The sequence below is a fragment of the Anomaloglossus baeobatrachus genome, chromosome 1, assembly GCF_048569485.1.
Source record: "Anomaloglossus baeobatrachus isolate aAnoBae1 chromosome 1, aAnoBae1.hap1, whole genome shotgun sequence".
NCBI lineage: Eukaryota > Metazoa > Chordata > Amphibia > Anura > Aromobatidae > Anomaloglossus > Anomaloglossus baeobatrachus.
This window is the reverse complement of record NC_134353.1, coordinates 573,694,764-573,711,277: the sequence shown is the minus strand read 5'-3', so window position 1 is coordinate 573,711,277 and position 16,514 is coordinate 573,694,764. Positions and strand designations below refer to the sequence as shown.

General features: G+C 42.7%; 1 protein-coding gene across 3 annotated transcripts in view; it reads left to right on the top strand.

Annotated features, from left to right (window-relative positions):
* Nucleotides 1-16,514, top strand: part of JAK2 (Janus kinase 2) — a 329,829-nt gene that overhangs the window by 264,521 nt on the left and 48,794 nt on the right. For all 3 annotated transcript variants that reach the window (XM_075317543.1, XM_075317563.1, XM_075317553.1), the window contains exons 9-10: nt 6,421-6,532; nt 11,430-11,616. In XM_075317543.1, coding sequence (XP_075173658.1) covers nt 6,421-6,532; nt 11,430-11,616 — 299 coding nt within the window. The remainder of the gene's footprint in view (nt 1-6,420; nt 6,533-11,429; nt 11,617-16,514) is intronic.

The following is a 16,514-nucleotide window of genomic DNA, read 5'->3' as shown; positions in this document are numbered from 1 at the left end:
GTGGTTACCAGAGTCCGCAGAAGCCGGCTCCTGCTGCCTGCACATTCAGTTGTTGCTCTGTCGCTGTCACACACAGCGATCTGTGCTTCACAGCGGGAGAGCAACAACTAAAAAATGGCCCAGGACATTCAGCAACAACCAACGACCTCACAGCAGGGGCCAGGTTGTTGCTGGATGTCACACTAAGCAACATCACTAGCAACATCGCTGCTACGTCACAAAAGTTGTTCATTAGCAGCGATGTTGCTAGCGATGTTGCTTAGTGTGACGGGGCCTTAAGGCTACTTTCACACATCCGGTTGGAGCAGTGCGGCTCAATCCGGCTGTGAAACCTATGCAACGGGTGCGGCGAAAACACCGCATCCTTTGCATAAGTTTTTACATGCGGCCCGTCCTCTTTTTTCCGGTTGCGGCACGCTACTGAGCATGCGCAGTGGAAGAAACCGCATGCGGCGGCCGGATGCGTTTTTTCCGCATCGCGCCGCATCTGGCGTCCATAGGCATGCATTGAAAAATGCGCCGCGGCGCGATGCGTTTTTTTTGCCGGAGCAAAAAATGTTCCAAGGAAAGTTCCATCCGGCCGCGGCATCTGCTAAATTTGCCGCATGCAGCAAAAACCGGACCGAACGCAAGCCCATGCGGCACAATACGGCACTAATGTAAGTCTATGCAAAAAAAACCGCAACCAGTGGCAAAAAAAACGGTTGCGGTTTTTCTGCAGAACGCTGTATTGTGCCGCAGAGCAAAAACCGGATGTGTGAAAGTAGCCTTAGTTGGCCATTGGTTAGCATGTAGTATGTGATCTCTCATGGTTTTGGTATAGATTAGACTTTGAGGGTTAAAGGGAACTCCATCTGTCAGAGTAAACCTTCTGCTCGAACATTGTCAGGCACATGTCTGATGATAAAGAAGATGATCTTTGAAGGAAACCTTTCACCAGGTTTTTGCTAAGTTTTTTTCTACCAGCGATGTGTCACTTATTGGGCTGAGAGCTGTACTTTTTTTACAAAATTGCTGTTTTATCTGCTATAGGTCTTCAATTTCTCTGAATGCGGAGCTCTGTATATCCTAGCCCACTTAACTGATTGGCAGGTTTCAGTCTGTTAAGTTTACACATAAACCTATCCATCAGTGGTAGGTGCACAGTCATACATAGCTCATGATTCTGGAAGGCTACCTGGCAGCAAGTTTACTAGTCCTCTATTGATAAACGCCTGCTGATAAAACAGTAATTTTTATCAATATTACAGCAAGCAGACCAGTAAGTGACACATCACTGGAATCAGGGTCTCTGTCTCAACATTATGCTGCTCTCAGATTAGGTGAGAGATTCCCTTTAAGACTTCACTGTGATGTGTCTTACCTGTGGTTGTTTTAAAAGGAATCTGTCACTCGGATCATCCCTCCTAAGCCGTTGAGATGGGCATGTAGGTAATAAAAATGTGATACAATGGGATCTGCAATCCGATCTCTTACTCCAAAGAAATTCATATTTTTCTTATTATGCAAATGAGCTGTTAATATACATGTGCCCAGCCCAGATCTTGAGAATCTGCCTCCAGAGCTTATTTTAATGAAAGGGATAGGTATTACTAGAGTGAGACATGTAATGAGTACCACTTTGCTCTAATGCTTTGTTTAAAGCACACCAACCACCAGGATTTTCGGATATAAGCTAAAGCCAGTGCTATACTGGCACTATCAGGCTCATTCTATACACACCTGTAGTGGTCAGCTCGGATGTTTAGGTTTTGAAACACAAGCAAGTAAAGTTTGTAAATGAGCAGCTTTTTGAATGACATCAGCTGCCGATCAGCTAATAACTGGGGTGGGATTTCATAGAGATTCCCGCCCCCTGCCTGTTTGTCCTCCCAATGTTATTTATGCTAATTCTATTATAGAATAGTTTTATTAACTGACTAGAAGGACTTGTGCTGATGTCATACCCATAAACTTTGTGACCTACATGCCCATGTAGGTGGCTTAATAGGGTGGATTCTACTGACAGATTCCCTTTAAACTAACTGTGTTGGTGGCTTGACTATGTAAAAATGCAGTGCCACATTTGTCTGAGAATTGCTGGCAATTAATGATGCCTCAGCATTGCTGACAGCTGAATCTCTACTTATACAGTGCAGAGCCTGCAGCTGGGCATTACTAACCTATAGAATGATCCCATATTTTTGACATGACAGGGTCCCTTTAAGTGTTCTTGTTGTTGACCTAACAGGCTTCTGAGTTAGTTTTTGGCCTTCGATAGGGCAGCTAGAATTTTTGGATGTTATTTTCTTTAATTCAAGCCTTCGTATTTAGAATAATAATATGTTTATAGCAAGGATTTCTCACTATTTAAGCCATACATCCTTTTAAACACCTTTTAAAGAGAATCTGTCACTAGGTTTTTGTTATGTAGTCTGATGGCAGCATAATGTAGTAGCGGGAACCCTGTGATATGTCACTTACTGGGCTATGTTTGATGTTTCAATACAATCATTGTTTTATCAGCAGGAGATTATCATTACTGTACAACTGGTCTTATGAACGCCAGTCCAAATGCACCCCCAGCACTGATTAAAAGCTCTCTCTCATAATACAATGCACACAGAAAGCTGAGAAAACTGTGATTCTGTTGTAACTGCTGCAACCAGAAAACTAAATGTGTGCACACGATCAGGACACGCAGCATCCTGGACGCAGTGAGTGTTCTCGGCAGGAGACCGCTGCAGCCCATGCCCACAATTGGTGTTCAGGCCGCTGTGGACTTTTCCTGTATCCTTCCTGCGGGTAACACTTCCATCATCGCAGCATAAATTGACATGCTGTGGCTTGGAAAGCCACGCCACATGTAACTTTACACTGTGGAAAAAAGCACAGTGTGCATGGGATTTCTAGAAATCCCATCCACTGTGCTTCTACTGTACAATGTAGCGAAAACACACAATCGTGGGCACATACCCAAACAGATACATGGCTGGCATCGGGGTCTCTGTCCCTACCTCATTCTCCTGTCATAAAGGAGACGTATTAATTGTTGACCACATATGTAGAAATTCCTATTGTTTATCAAACTACCAATATTACAGTGTTTTACACTAATGATACTTCCATAAATATCCAATAAGGCTACTTTCACACTTGCGTTGGACGGCTTCCGTTGCTATCCGCAGCCTTGAGGAATTACGGTAACCGTTGCAGGAAGCTGTTCTTCCTCATAGACTTCTATTAGCTACGGATAGCAACGGATGGTCTTGCATCCGTCCCACGGCGCATCAGTTGTTTTGACGCTGACCGTCAGTGACCGTCGGGCGGATGGAACGCTGCATGTAGCGGTTTTTTGTGCTTGGCGGAGTGTCAAAAAAAACGCAACCTGCAGGAATCCGTTGGTGTCCGTTGTTTTAATAATGGATGCCTATGGTGGCGGATTCCGTTACAATCCGTCATTTGACGGATTCCGTTAACGCAACCGTCTTTACACAACTGCGCATGCTCAGATGTGTGAAGTCAAGGAAAAAAACCTATAGCGGATTGCGTTATTTTCTACGATCTGTAGCATCCGTTGTGCCACTATATGCAACACATCCGGTGCATCCGTCACACAACGCAATGCTACGGATCCCGTCCAACACAAGTGTGAAAGTAGCCTTACTATTTGAATTATTTTGCATGACCTTGTGAGGAGGAAATATTGCGTGAAAGGGAATTTCCAATGAATAACATTTCTCAAGAATAGCATTGCAAACATTTTGTAAGCTTGCATATGACTGCTAAAGTTTTCAATAATTTTATAAATGCTACTAATTACTGGAAAATGCCTGCTTGCACAATGGGATATAATGCCAGCAAAAAATAATTTTTAGGTAATCATAAACAATTTAATCAATGACAAGCACATGTGTCACTGAAGAGAAGTTGAAAACATCATGACCTGTCTGTATTGGTGCCCTCAAGGCTCTATGCTCAAGACCCCTCAAGGCTCTGACCTCAAGACCCTTACTCTCCTTCATTCATTCATTTGACCTCCGACAGCTCATGAAATCCCACGGCCCTCCGTGCCTCATTATTAATGGTGATAAATTTACCTCTGTAGCCCAGGTATTTTAGAATTCTGGTTAGCTGACATGTTTATCAGCTGTATCCTCTTTCTAAATATTTCACTTCCTATTTTCTCCTTTAGACGGGCCGATCGATGGTGGTTTACTGTCCAGTTTAGACAGCATTTGTTAATGTGATCGTTCTCAGGCCATAGAATTTTGCATTATCATCAGCACATTAACTGTATACACAGGCCAATGGGTCAATGTGCTGCTGCTGCTGATTTTTAAACTGACTTAAAATTCATTGCATTCAACAAACGTATGTGTTACTCGTTTGTTGGGGGCTTGTTGGCTTATCTAGACTAGCCGATAGTTGAGAACAGGCATAACTAGAAATGCTTGTTCCTAGATTTTTGACTCCTCTAAATGGGTTCTTAGACTTTAAAATGGCGTAACCTAGCATCTCCCCCCCATGTCCCTTAACACAAGCCCTGCTATGAAAAGTATTTAAGGGCATCTGTCACAAGGTTTTTGCCACCTAATCTGAGAGCAGCATGATGAAGGAAAAGAAATCCTGATTCCAGTGATGTGTCACTTACTGGGCTACATAGTGTAGTTTTTATAAAATCACTGGTTAATCAGCAGTAGATTATAATTACAGGACTACTTGGCCTGTTGCCAGGTAGTCCAGCATATTCATGAGTTCTGTGTAACTGCTAGATCTGCAGCAGAGAAAACAGTGATTTTATCAAAATGACAGCAAACAGTTCAATAAGTCACACATTGATGGAATCAGGGTCTGTGTCACCACATTATGCTGCTCTCAGATGAGGGAACAAAAACCTGGGGACAGATTCCCTTTAAATGCAGTTCTCAAACACTTCCCAGTCTAACAAGTCTGCTGGCTGGGAATAACCATTGCTTCTGCCCCTGCATTCAAACTGCCCATTGTTAGCTCTTATCATCTCCTGCTGCCTCCAACATATTTCTCAAACCTGTTTTTTTTCTCAACCTTTAAGGCCACGTCTCACTAAGCGACATCGCTAGCGACATCGCCGCTGAGTCACGGTTTTTGTGACATAACAGCAATCTTGCAAGCAATGTCACTGTGTGTGAGATCGCCGGTCGTTGCTGAATGTCCTGGACCATTTTTTGGTCGTTGCTCTCCCACTGTGAACCACACATCGCTGTGTTTGACAGCGAGAGAGCAACGATCTGAATGTGCAGGGAGCTCTGAATGTGCAGGGAGCAGGGAGCCGGCTTCTGCGGATGCTGGTAACCAAGGTACACATCGGGTAACCAAGCAAAGGCTTTGCTTGGTTACCCAATATTTACCTTGGTTACCAGCATCCACAGCTTCTAGAAGCCGGCTCCCTGCACACGTAGCCAAGGTACACATCGGGTAACTATAAGCAAAGCGCTTTGCTTAGTAACCCGATGTGTACCATGGTTACGAAGCACAGCGTCGTTACACAGGTCGCTGGTGGCTGATCTCTGATCGCTGTGGAGATGTGCCTGTTTGACAGCTCACCAGCGACCATGTAGTGACACTCCAGCGATCCCTGCCAGGTCAGATCGCTGGTGGGATCGCTGGAGCGTCGCTAAGTGTGACAGTACCTTTAGTCAACAGAAATTCTAATGTATACCTTAATTATCTGGCTTAGACTGCTGCAACAATATCTTCTCGTTGGCGTACAATCTTCATCTTGAGCCCTGCTGCTCATTCTACCTCTGCACATATCTTTACTGGCTACCGATATCCAACATTAACAATAACCTAGAACGCTGCGAAACCCACACAACTTACCCGTACATCCCACCCACTTTCCAGGGACTAGTCCCCCGAACAAATCATTCCTCTACTTTTTTTAGGTAGTAATTTAACTGACAAGGTCCTCTCTTCATTTGTGCTACTTTATCACTGATTTTCTCTATGTTTATTGTGCATTATTTTTGTCTCTGGAAATGCACTTGAACCCTTTATCATGTGTACAGCTGAGAAGTCCAAGGACAGACAGTCCCTGGTGGCTTCTCCCGGCCCCGTTCCTCTGTGTGTGCATAGGTGGGAGACCTGTTAGTCAAAACGTTCAGGGCAGAGTGAAGCCGCCAAGGACCGGCCTTTGACTAGTCAGCTGAGACGCTTATTCCCCATTTAAAATCTATTTTTACAAAAATGCTGCAGTATTTCAATCTAAACATACATGGATCAATTACTGAGCTTGTATCGGTTTTGTCTTCGGGCAGCATGAATTCGATGACTGGCTCCCTTTTAAGCGTCACTGATATAATTTAAAATTTTTGCTTCAAATCATTTGAACAGTTATTTGTTTAATATTCCTTTTATGTATCTTGATTGTACTCCTATTTTTCTACCCTCAAACTATAGGATGGAGTTTGCCATTGATAAGCTGAAAAGAACAGGGAGCCAAAAAGGAGCTTTCATTCTTCGCTGCAGCCCTAAAGAATTCAGCAAGTACTTCCTTACATTTGCATTAGAGGTAATGCGATATAGAAAGCTCATACAATAATTACATCTTTGTTCATGCATGGGTATTTACACTGTAGTAAGCATTAAACCATGTGCTTTTGTTTCACTTAAAGGGTAAGTAAACTTGAGGTTGATTTCTATATGTTTTAGGCATGGTAATTGTAAGGCAGATAGGTGGCCATCTGGGTCCTGAAACTCCCATCAATCCCTCATTGGCTATATGCACATGACATTTTTTTCATTGAGGCAAACCATCCAAAGAGGAAGATCATAAAGGAACGTATTTTTCGGAGTTGTTTTGTTTTTGTTTTTTTTTTTATCAAGTGTCTTTTTTTTTTTTTTTTTTTTTTTTTTAGCCTTTTTTTGTAATTTCCCAAGTGATTTTTGGTCACTGACATTTTTTTCAAGCTTTTTACCAGCATATTTTAGGTGTTTTTTTGTTTGTTTTATTTTTTTGTTTGTTTTTTTTTTACAGGGTTTCTGAGCAATTCTATAAGTTCATTCAAACAAAAATGCCTGCAAACTGCTCAAAAAGACACCCGGGTATTTTTTGGGCATCTATTCAGCCTTCCCATTGACTTGTATTGTAAAGTATAGAACCTCTTCTGAAATGAAGAATGGCCAGTTCAGTTTTGTTTAACCGCTTGGTTTATTTGGAAACCTGAAGCAGGTAAAAGACCCCCAAATGACTAAATATGTCATGTTTACATGGAAATGCATATGTTGAATCTTTTGAGCATTTTCTGGGCTATTGTGTGTATACATAGTGAAATACAGATTTAGTAAGGCATGTGCTTTTTATTCCATTGTTTGTACAATAGGTGAGGGTCTTCCACCCAATCTGGCTCAAAATGAAAGAGTACAAAACATATAAAACAAATAATCACACATCTACATACTCTTTAACCGTTTTCAATATTGGACATAGTGATACGTACTATTTTGAAAGGAATTTTAGTGTGTTCTAGTAGCTATACATAAAAAAAAAAAATCTGGTATTGCTGTAATTGCACTGACCTAAGGACTAAAGCCGTTTAATCACTTATACTGCAAGGTGAATGTCACTAAAAATAAAATATCAATTCTTGAGCTGCTGTTGATTTAATATTTAATCATTCTGCCTCCCAAAGATCGCAATAAAGCTTGGTGTACATTTAACCTGCACTCCACGCTGAGCACTTACACTGGGGTTTCTGTGTAAATCCCTAAAATACATTTTTTAGATGACCGCCCCGACAGAAAATTCACTATAATAAAACAGATGAAAACACTGTGTACACCGTCTAGTCTATGATCCAACGGAGTCCTTCTCTTTATGTGTGTATAAAAGCGCAGTCAAATACTGTTTTTTGCACTTTTGAAGATAAGGACACTGCTTAACGGAGGCTAAACAAAGTCCAGAGTAACTCTGCTGCCTCAATGTGGATGAACAACCCCCCCCCCCTCCTTATAGTCGCGGCGTATCATCTGAATCACATAATTTGGAGATTTCGATGGAAACCCCAATGTAAGTGTTCAGTGTAGAGCACAGGAAAAATTTTATTCAAAAGGTTATGTAAAATGTTGTTAATAAAAGCTTCAAGTCCTTTCACAAAAAACAATCACTCTTGTCCATCATTGCTTAGCAGAATTATAGGGGGCTTCTATGTTACTGGTAGCACAATGGGTCTGGAAAAGTGCTAGGGCTCCTCCTCCTGACATGCCCAAAAGAAATCCAGCACAAAAGTGTACCCCCCCCTTCTGAGCCCTACAGTCTGCCTTATCCATAGTTGGTCTCCACTTGTTTGGCATACTGTAGTGAGGTGAGACCCACTTAATTTACAGGGAGCATCTCTCCAGCTGAGCACAATGTACAAGTACTGCAATGCTGCACACTACAATGCTGCACACTACAATGCTGCACACTACAATGCTGCACACTACAATGCTGCACACTACAATGCTGCACACTACAATGCTGCACACTACAATGTTGCACACTACAATGCTGCACACTACAATGGTATATTTGCAATTTTCATTCTTACACATCCTCAGCTTTGTTTTAGAAATCATCCATGAAGTAAAAATCATCACTACCAATCAATACCTTGATTATTACAGGGTTTTTTTTTTAATAGCGTTTTTTGGGTGTGTTCTTTGACATATAGGCCACTGCAAATCACTTCAAATGTGAAGTTGTCCCTAATAAACTAGGTTTAGTAATTTTTGTTGGAAAGATGTTAAACTTAACCCTTCTACGTTTGTAACAAAAAAAGATGTTTAAAAATTGATGCTGATGTAAAGTAGACATGTGGGAAATGTCAGTTTCTTAACTATTTTAAGGGCATAAAAATTCAAAGTTCTAAAATTGCAAATATTTCAACATTTTCATCAAACTAAGATTTTTTTCAGCAATAAACAAAAATGATATCAACCTAAATTTACCACCTAGAATGTAAGGGGTGTTTTAATTTTTATACACTGCATGTATACAGATGTTTTTATACTACATTGCACTTTTTTTTTTTTTATTATTATTATTATTATTACTACATTTTGTAATGTTTTTTCTTTTTTATGAATGACTAATGTTTTACTTGTTTTTATTTCAATTTATAATGTGCTAGCATACTTCTATATGTTATTACATTAGCCTGTGTGTCACTCTAACACAATTTGATGTTAGGCCAACACCTAATGTAGAATAAAAGCAAACTTATACAGAGAGCATAGGAGGCCACTATAGATCCCTCGGACAAACTGCCTATGTGTCCTAAGTCAAAATTTGTATCATTTGAAGCAATGAGCGAGCATTATATTGCTTGTTGCGAGCTGGTCAGACACTCTGATCTTGACACGAGTAATGAACATTATGGAAAGTCAATAATTGGTCTGTTTGGATCTCGGCCTACATACAGCCAGCCATAAGCAGAGCATCTCCGACAGGTGGAAGGGCAGGGGGGTCGTTTCGGTCACACTACATCCGAGAACGTTGATTTATCCTCTAAGAGAGCAATTCAGAAACTGTGAATGGTTCTCCCTGCCTGGGAAACTTGCATACGTCCTGCAGTAAAGCAAGCCTGTGCGCTGTTTCACGGACGAAATATCAGAGCATCCGCTATACTCAGCCGACCTACGCGAGCACCCCGATACTCAATTGAGTACGAGCAGTGCTGAGCACACTTGCTCATCACTAATCATTGGGAATCCTGATTACTCAAACAAGGCAGAACACTTTTTGATCCTGTCATGGTAAGGCTTTACTATGGTAGTCAAAGGATTGATAGTTTCTACCTGTGCAGCAATGTGAAAAACATGGCACAGCGAAATAATCAAAGCCTTTAATGACCTATGTGAAAAGCATAGTAGGGTCAATGAAAAGTTGATAGTTACAAAAACAAAACACTACGAGGGGCTGCTGATAATCCTTTGGCTTTGTGATCTTTTTTTGTTTCTATGGTAACGAATGTTATATCACATGAAAGCCTTAGGTATCTAATATATGTTTCAAAATTTTGTGGTTGTTGCTTATGGCAACAGTGTTCAACGCACGTGGGAAAACAAAATCGCAGAGTCTAATGCGATATTCACAGCAACTGAGAGCAGAGGAGTAATAAAATTCTTGTTTCTGCAAGGAAAGTCTGCAAAGGATGTTCATGGTGATATGTCGCAGACATTGTGGGATCAGTGCCCTTCATATTCCACAGTTATGAACTGTGTTGCCAAATTTAAAACAGGCCACTTTAGTACCAATGATGAGGAACGTCCTGGATGACCGAGATTGGTTGTTGTTATGGAGATCGTCGATGCTGTGCACAACCTCATACTGGAGAATTGACGAATTTCGGCTAAAGCAATAGCAGACATCATGGGGATTTCCTGTGAATGTGTTTGGGTCAGTATCCATGAACATTTGGACATAAGGAAGTTATCTGCAAAGTGGGTCCCCAAATGTTTGACAACAGATCAGAGAAGCATGCAAGTGAAAACTTCCTGGTCCATTTGTCAGCATTTCCAGACTGATAAGAACTGCCTGTATCGACTGATCACTGTGGATGGACCTGGATTTATTTGTATGACCCTGAAAACAAGGAACAGTCAAGAGTGGAGGTACAGTGGTTCTCCTTGTCCAAAGAAGTTCAGGGAGCAAAAAACAGCCACTAAGGTGATGGCGTCTGCGTTTTAGGATAAGGAGGTCGTGCTGCTAGTGGACTACCTTCAAAAGGGTTCCACCATCAATGCAAGGTATTACACTGAACTTTTGGACCAATTGAAGGCCAAAAGGCGCGGAAAGCTGTCCAAATGAATCTTGTTCCTGCAAACAACGCCTCCGCACACACTGCACAAGCGACTACGGCAAAACTGGCAGAACTGGGCTTCCAGCTGGTTGACCACCCAACTTATTCACCACATCTAGCTCCCTCCGACTATCATCTGTTTCCAAACCTGAAGAAACACCTAAAGGGTACCAAATTTCACACCATTTCTGATGCCATGGCTGCTACAACCAAAATTCTTCTTTTTGCCAGGCTTACAGAACTTGGAATACCGATGTAAAAAGTGTGTTGACATCAGTGAAGAGTATGTGGAATAACTGTAAAGTTTCATCATCTTATCTCGTTTCTTTCTGGGTAAAGACAGAGATTTATCAGCAGCCCTTCGTATAAATTTTTCATTGGATCACCACCACAGATATTAATCAGCGGCTTATACAGACCAGTTTCTCCAGTTTGTTCTCCATGTTTAATCTGGTTAAAAGTCTGTTCACTCCACTGAGGGAATACAAACATTAATCACTTACACTTTCACCATTTTAGACCTAGATCACTTTATTTTCAACAAAAAAAAAAAATACAGCTTTTTCTCTCATTGGAACATATTTTTACTTTTTTTTTTATACATATTTATGTCTTTCCTCTGTACAGTATGCCGGTGTGCCAGAGTATAAACACTGCTTAATAACAAAGACTGCGAGTGGAGAATACAACCTCAGAGGAGCTAAGAAAAATTTTGGCACTCTAAAAGATTTGTTAAACTGCTATCAAAAAGAAACCGTCCGGTCTGATGGCATAATATTCCAGTTTACACGATGTTGCCCTCCTAAAACTAAAGGTCTGAAGAAATGTTTTGTTCTTTCTTACGCTGAATAAGCTTGAAATCTAACATTAAACAAGCAGATTGGGATAGAAGTTAAAGATAGATTGATGGATATTATTGCAGGCTATAAATAAATTGTTTTTCCATTTATTTTTTTAGCACAGGGGTCTAGTTAATACAATATAACGAAAAATAGTGTTTTGTATTCATAAGCTAATAACTCATGTTGTATTTGACAATATTAATTAGTTTTGTTTCAAAGTTAAGTACTATAAATAAATCGAATATTACAGTCTTTAAGATGTGGAATGCAGTAAAAGAATGTAATGCTAACTATGCCACAATGCTGCCATCAGTTACTAATAGTTCTGTTTCTGCAGGCTATAATATTTGGCTGGATTGTTGCTATTTTGTAGAAAATTCAGTATAAAAGGAAACTGCCTGGTCCCCCAATGCTTTTAAACTGCCACTATAAAGCTTTATATGTTTACTCGTGTACTACCATACGTTTTTTGATGGCCCCCACAAACGTAAAGGTGCATCTCAATAAATTAAAATATAATCAAAAAGTTTATTTCAGTAATTCAATACAAAAAGGGAACGCATATATTATATAGAGTCATTACAAACAAAGTGATCTATTTCAAGTGTTTATTTCTTTTAATATTTATGGTTATAGCTTACAGCCAATGAAAACTCAAGTCATTATCTCAGAAAATTAGAATAATTACCAAAAAACACCTGCTAAGGTTTCCTAAGCTTTAAAATGGTCCCTTAAGGCCGCTTTACACGCTGCGATATCGGTACCGATATCGCCAGCGTGCGTACCCGCCCCCATCGGTTGTGCAACACGGGCAAATCTCTTCATGCTTCCCGCTGCCGACAAGCTTTTTGAGTATGGAAATTTCATTTCCCAGCAGAACTTGGCACCTGTCTACACTGCCAAAAGTACCAATACCTGGTTTAATAACCACACTCACAGTGCTTGATTGGCCAGCAAACTCACCTGACCTAAACCTCCTAGAGAATCTATGGGGTATTGTCAAGAGGAAGATGAGAGACACCAGACCCAACAATACAGATGAGCTGAAGGCTGCTATCAAAGCAACCTGGGCTTCCATAACACCTCAGCAGTGCCACAGGCTGATCTCCTCCATGCCATGCCGCATTGATGCAGTAATTCATGCAAAAGGAGCCCCAACCAAGTACGAGTGCATTTACTGTACAAACCTTTCAGGAGGCCAACATTTCTGAGTTTAAAATCATTTTCTTTGTCGCTCCATTGGGAGACCCAGACAATTGGGTGTATAGCTTCTGCCTCCGGAGGCCACACAAAGTATTACACTTTAAAAAGTGTAACCCCTCCCCTCTGCCTATACACCCTCCCGTGGATCACGGGCTCCTCAGTTTTATGCTTTGTGTGGAAGGAGGCACACATCCACTCATGCATTCTCATATTAGTTATGTCGGTTGGAAGAAAAGAGGGCCCCCACGGGGCTCCCGGCATGTTCCCTTCTCACCCCACTAAGTCGGCGGTGTTGTTAAGGTTGAGGTACCCATTGCGGGTACAAAGGCCGGAGCCTCATGCCGTCTCCTTCACCATCCCTTAGCGGCTCTGGGAGAAGTGGGATCCTGAACGGTCATCCAGTTGCTGGGACCGTGCTCCCTCCGCAGCCCCTGTGGGAATCTGCCGGACCGGAGTCTATTCAACCTCAGGGACCGGGCCCTGCAACTCTAAGGTACTCTGTGTCCCCATTGGGGACTGTGCAGGAGCGCACCTTCTTCCCGGACGCTGCAGCAGCTGCTGAATTGAGAAGACTGGCGGACTTCCGCGCCGACCATGCCTGCTTGTCGGGCGCGGTCTCAAATTTAGTCCCCGGCTTCATCGCGGCCTAGTCGCAAAAATCCCGCCCCCGGGCCTGCCTGTCAGGGGTAAGGGCGGGACTGCCGACCTGACGTCGGATGTGAGGGCTGGAGCATCCTGCATGTTTCCTCCCCCCTCACTGATCACTGTGGGGACCCCAGATTCCCGCACTTTCCTGGCGCCGCCCACGGCTCCACTCCTCCCCTGAGATCTCCGGCAGCCATTTTTTGGGCATTTTGCCGGTGGAGGATTCTCAGGAACAGCTCTGCAGCTCCGGGGGACCTAAGGCTGGGAATCTGGAGGCACACACTCCGCTTGTTAGTGGTCGGTAAGCCACACCGGTCACCCGGTGCTGGTCCCCCCTAGGGTGCCGGAATAGATACGTATTATATATATATATATATATAATTTCTGTTCGGTCGGGCTGTATACCCCTTTTTTCTCCTATACCCTCAGTGATCATTCTCCTAGGAGACAACAGCATGTCGTCCACAAGGAGCAAAGCTGTTAAGGCACAGGGGTTTTATGCAACCTGTACCTCTTGTGGGGCTATGTTACCTGCGTGTTCCACCTACCCTCACTGTGAGCAATGCTCGACCCCTGTTTCACTTGCTCAGCCGGAGCCTCGGTCACTAGTGGGCCCCTCGGCTCATGTAGACCCCCCTGCTCCCCCTGTCCAGGCGGCAGGGACAGAGTTCTCCTTTTTTGCTGAGAAACTCTGAGTCTCTTTCACAATCCATGGCTCAGTCTATGGACAAATGGTCTGCCAAGCTGCTAGAAGCTTTGCAGTCCAGACCGGTCCTTACACAGACCCCGGCCCCTGTTGGATCGTCACCTCCAGGCCCCTCTCGGTCCGAGCCGCAGCGCGCTCCCAGGTTGGGCCCTAGGTCCCACGCGGAGGACTCCTGCCATGACCACAGTACTAGACATAAAATACAAAAAAACAGTTTGCACTCTGATAATGCTAAAGTATGGAAACCATGAATATGTGAACATGGACCTGCATTACTGCTAAGGAAAATCTGAGAAAAATGAGATATTTAGCATATATAAATGGCCATTTGTATATCTGCCCAGTTGCCCCTTCACGGCATATCTCGTAACTGGGTCCCTGACGCTACGCTGAAGCCTCTCTCTAGGTTAAAAACCTCCTGTGTATGGGCAAGTAGGAACCTGCTCTATAGGATAAGATTACCTGTGGCAACTGGGGGAAGGGTGCACGGTCAGAAGGTATGACCCTCTTCATATAGACAAAAAAGACTGACTGCACTCCTCGACCTGACGTGTGAACAGGTGCATAACCGAACATGACATAAAATACAAAAAAACAGTTTGCACTCTGATAATGCTAAAGTATGGAAACCATGAATATGTGAACATGGACCTGCATTACTGCTAAGGAAAATCTGAGAAAAATGAGATATTTAGCATATATAAATGGCCATTTGTATATCTGCCCAGTTGCCCCTTCACGGCATATCTCGTAACTGGGTCCCTGACGCTACGCTGAAGCCTCTCTCTAGGTTAAAAACCTCCTGTGTATGGGCAAGTAGGAACCTGCTCTATAGGATAAGATTACCTGTGGCAACTGGGGGAAGGGTGCACGGTCAGAAGGTATGACCCTCTTCATATAGACAAAAAAGACTGACTGCACTCCTCGACCTGACGTGTGAACAGGTGCATAACCGAACATGACATAAAATACAAAAAAACAGTTTGCACTCTGATAATGCTAAAGTATGGAAACCATGAATATGTGAACATGGACCTGCATTACTGCTAAGGAAAATCTGAGAAAAATGAGATATTTAGCATATATAAATGGCCATTTGTATATCTGCCCAGTTGCCCCTTCACGGCATATCTCGTAACTGGGTCCCTGACGCTACGCTGAAGCCTCTCTCTAGGTTAAAAACCTCCTGTGTATGGGCAAGTAGGAACCTGCTCTATAGGATAAGATTACCTGTGGCAACTGGGGGAAGGGTGCACGGTCAGAAGGTATGACCCTCTTCATATAGACAAAAAAGACTGACTGCACTCCTCGACCTGACGTGTGAACAGGTGCATAACCGAACATGACATAAAATACAAAAAAACAGTTTGCACTCTGATAATGCTAAAGTATATAAAGTTTATGTCATGTTCGGTTATGCACCTGTTCACACGTCAGGTCGAGGAGTGCAGTCAGTCTTTTTTGTCTATATGAAGAGGGTCATACCTTCTGACCGTGCACCCTTCCCCCAGTTGCCACAGGTAATCTTATCCTATAGAGCAGGTTCCTACTTGCCCATACACAGGAGGTTTTTAACCTAGAGAGAGGCTTCAGCGTAGCGTCAGGGACCCAGTTACGAGATATGCCGTGAAGGGGCAACTGGGCAGATATACAAATGGCCATTTATATATGCTAAATATCTCATTTTTCTCAGATTTTCCTTAGCAGTAATGCAGGTCCATGTTCACATATTCATGGTTTCCATACTTTAGCATTATCAGAGTGCAAACTGTTTTTTTGTATTTTATGTCATGTTCGGTTATGCACCTGTTCACACGTCAGGTCGAGGAGTGCAGTCAGTCTTTTTTGTCTATATGAAGAGGGTCATACCTTCTGACCGTGCACCCTTCCCCCAGTTGCCACAGGTAATCTTATCCTATAGAGCAGGTTCCTACTTGCCCATACACAGGAGGTTTTTAACCTAGAGAGAGGCTTCAGCGTAGCGTCAGGGACCCAGTTACGAGATATGCCGTGAAGGGGCAACTGGGCAGATATACAAATGGCCATTTATATATGCTAAATATCTCATTTTTCTCAGATTTTCCTTAGCAGTAATGCAGGTCCATGTTCACATATTCATGGTTTCCATACTTTAGCATTATCAGAGTGCAAACTGTTTTTTTGTATTTTATGTCATGTTCGGTTATGCACCTGTTCACACGTCAGGTCGAGGAGTGCAGTCAGTCTTTTTTGTCTATATGAAGAGGGTCATACCTTCTGACCGTGCACCCTTCCCCCAGTTGCCACAGGTAATCTTATCCTATAGAGCAGGTTCCT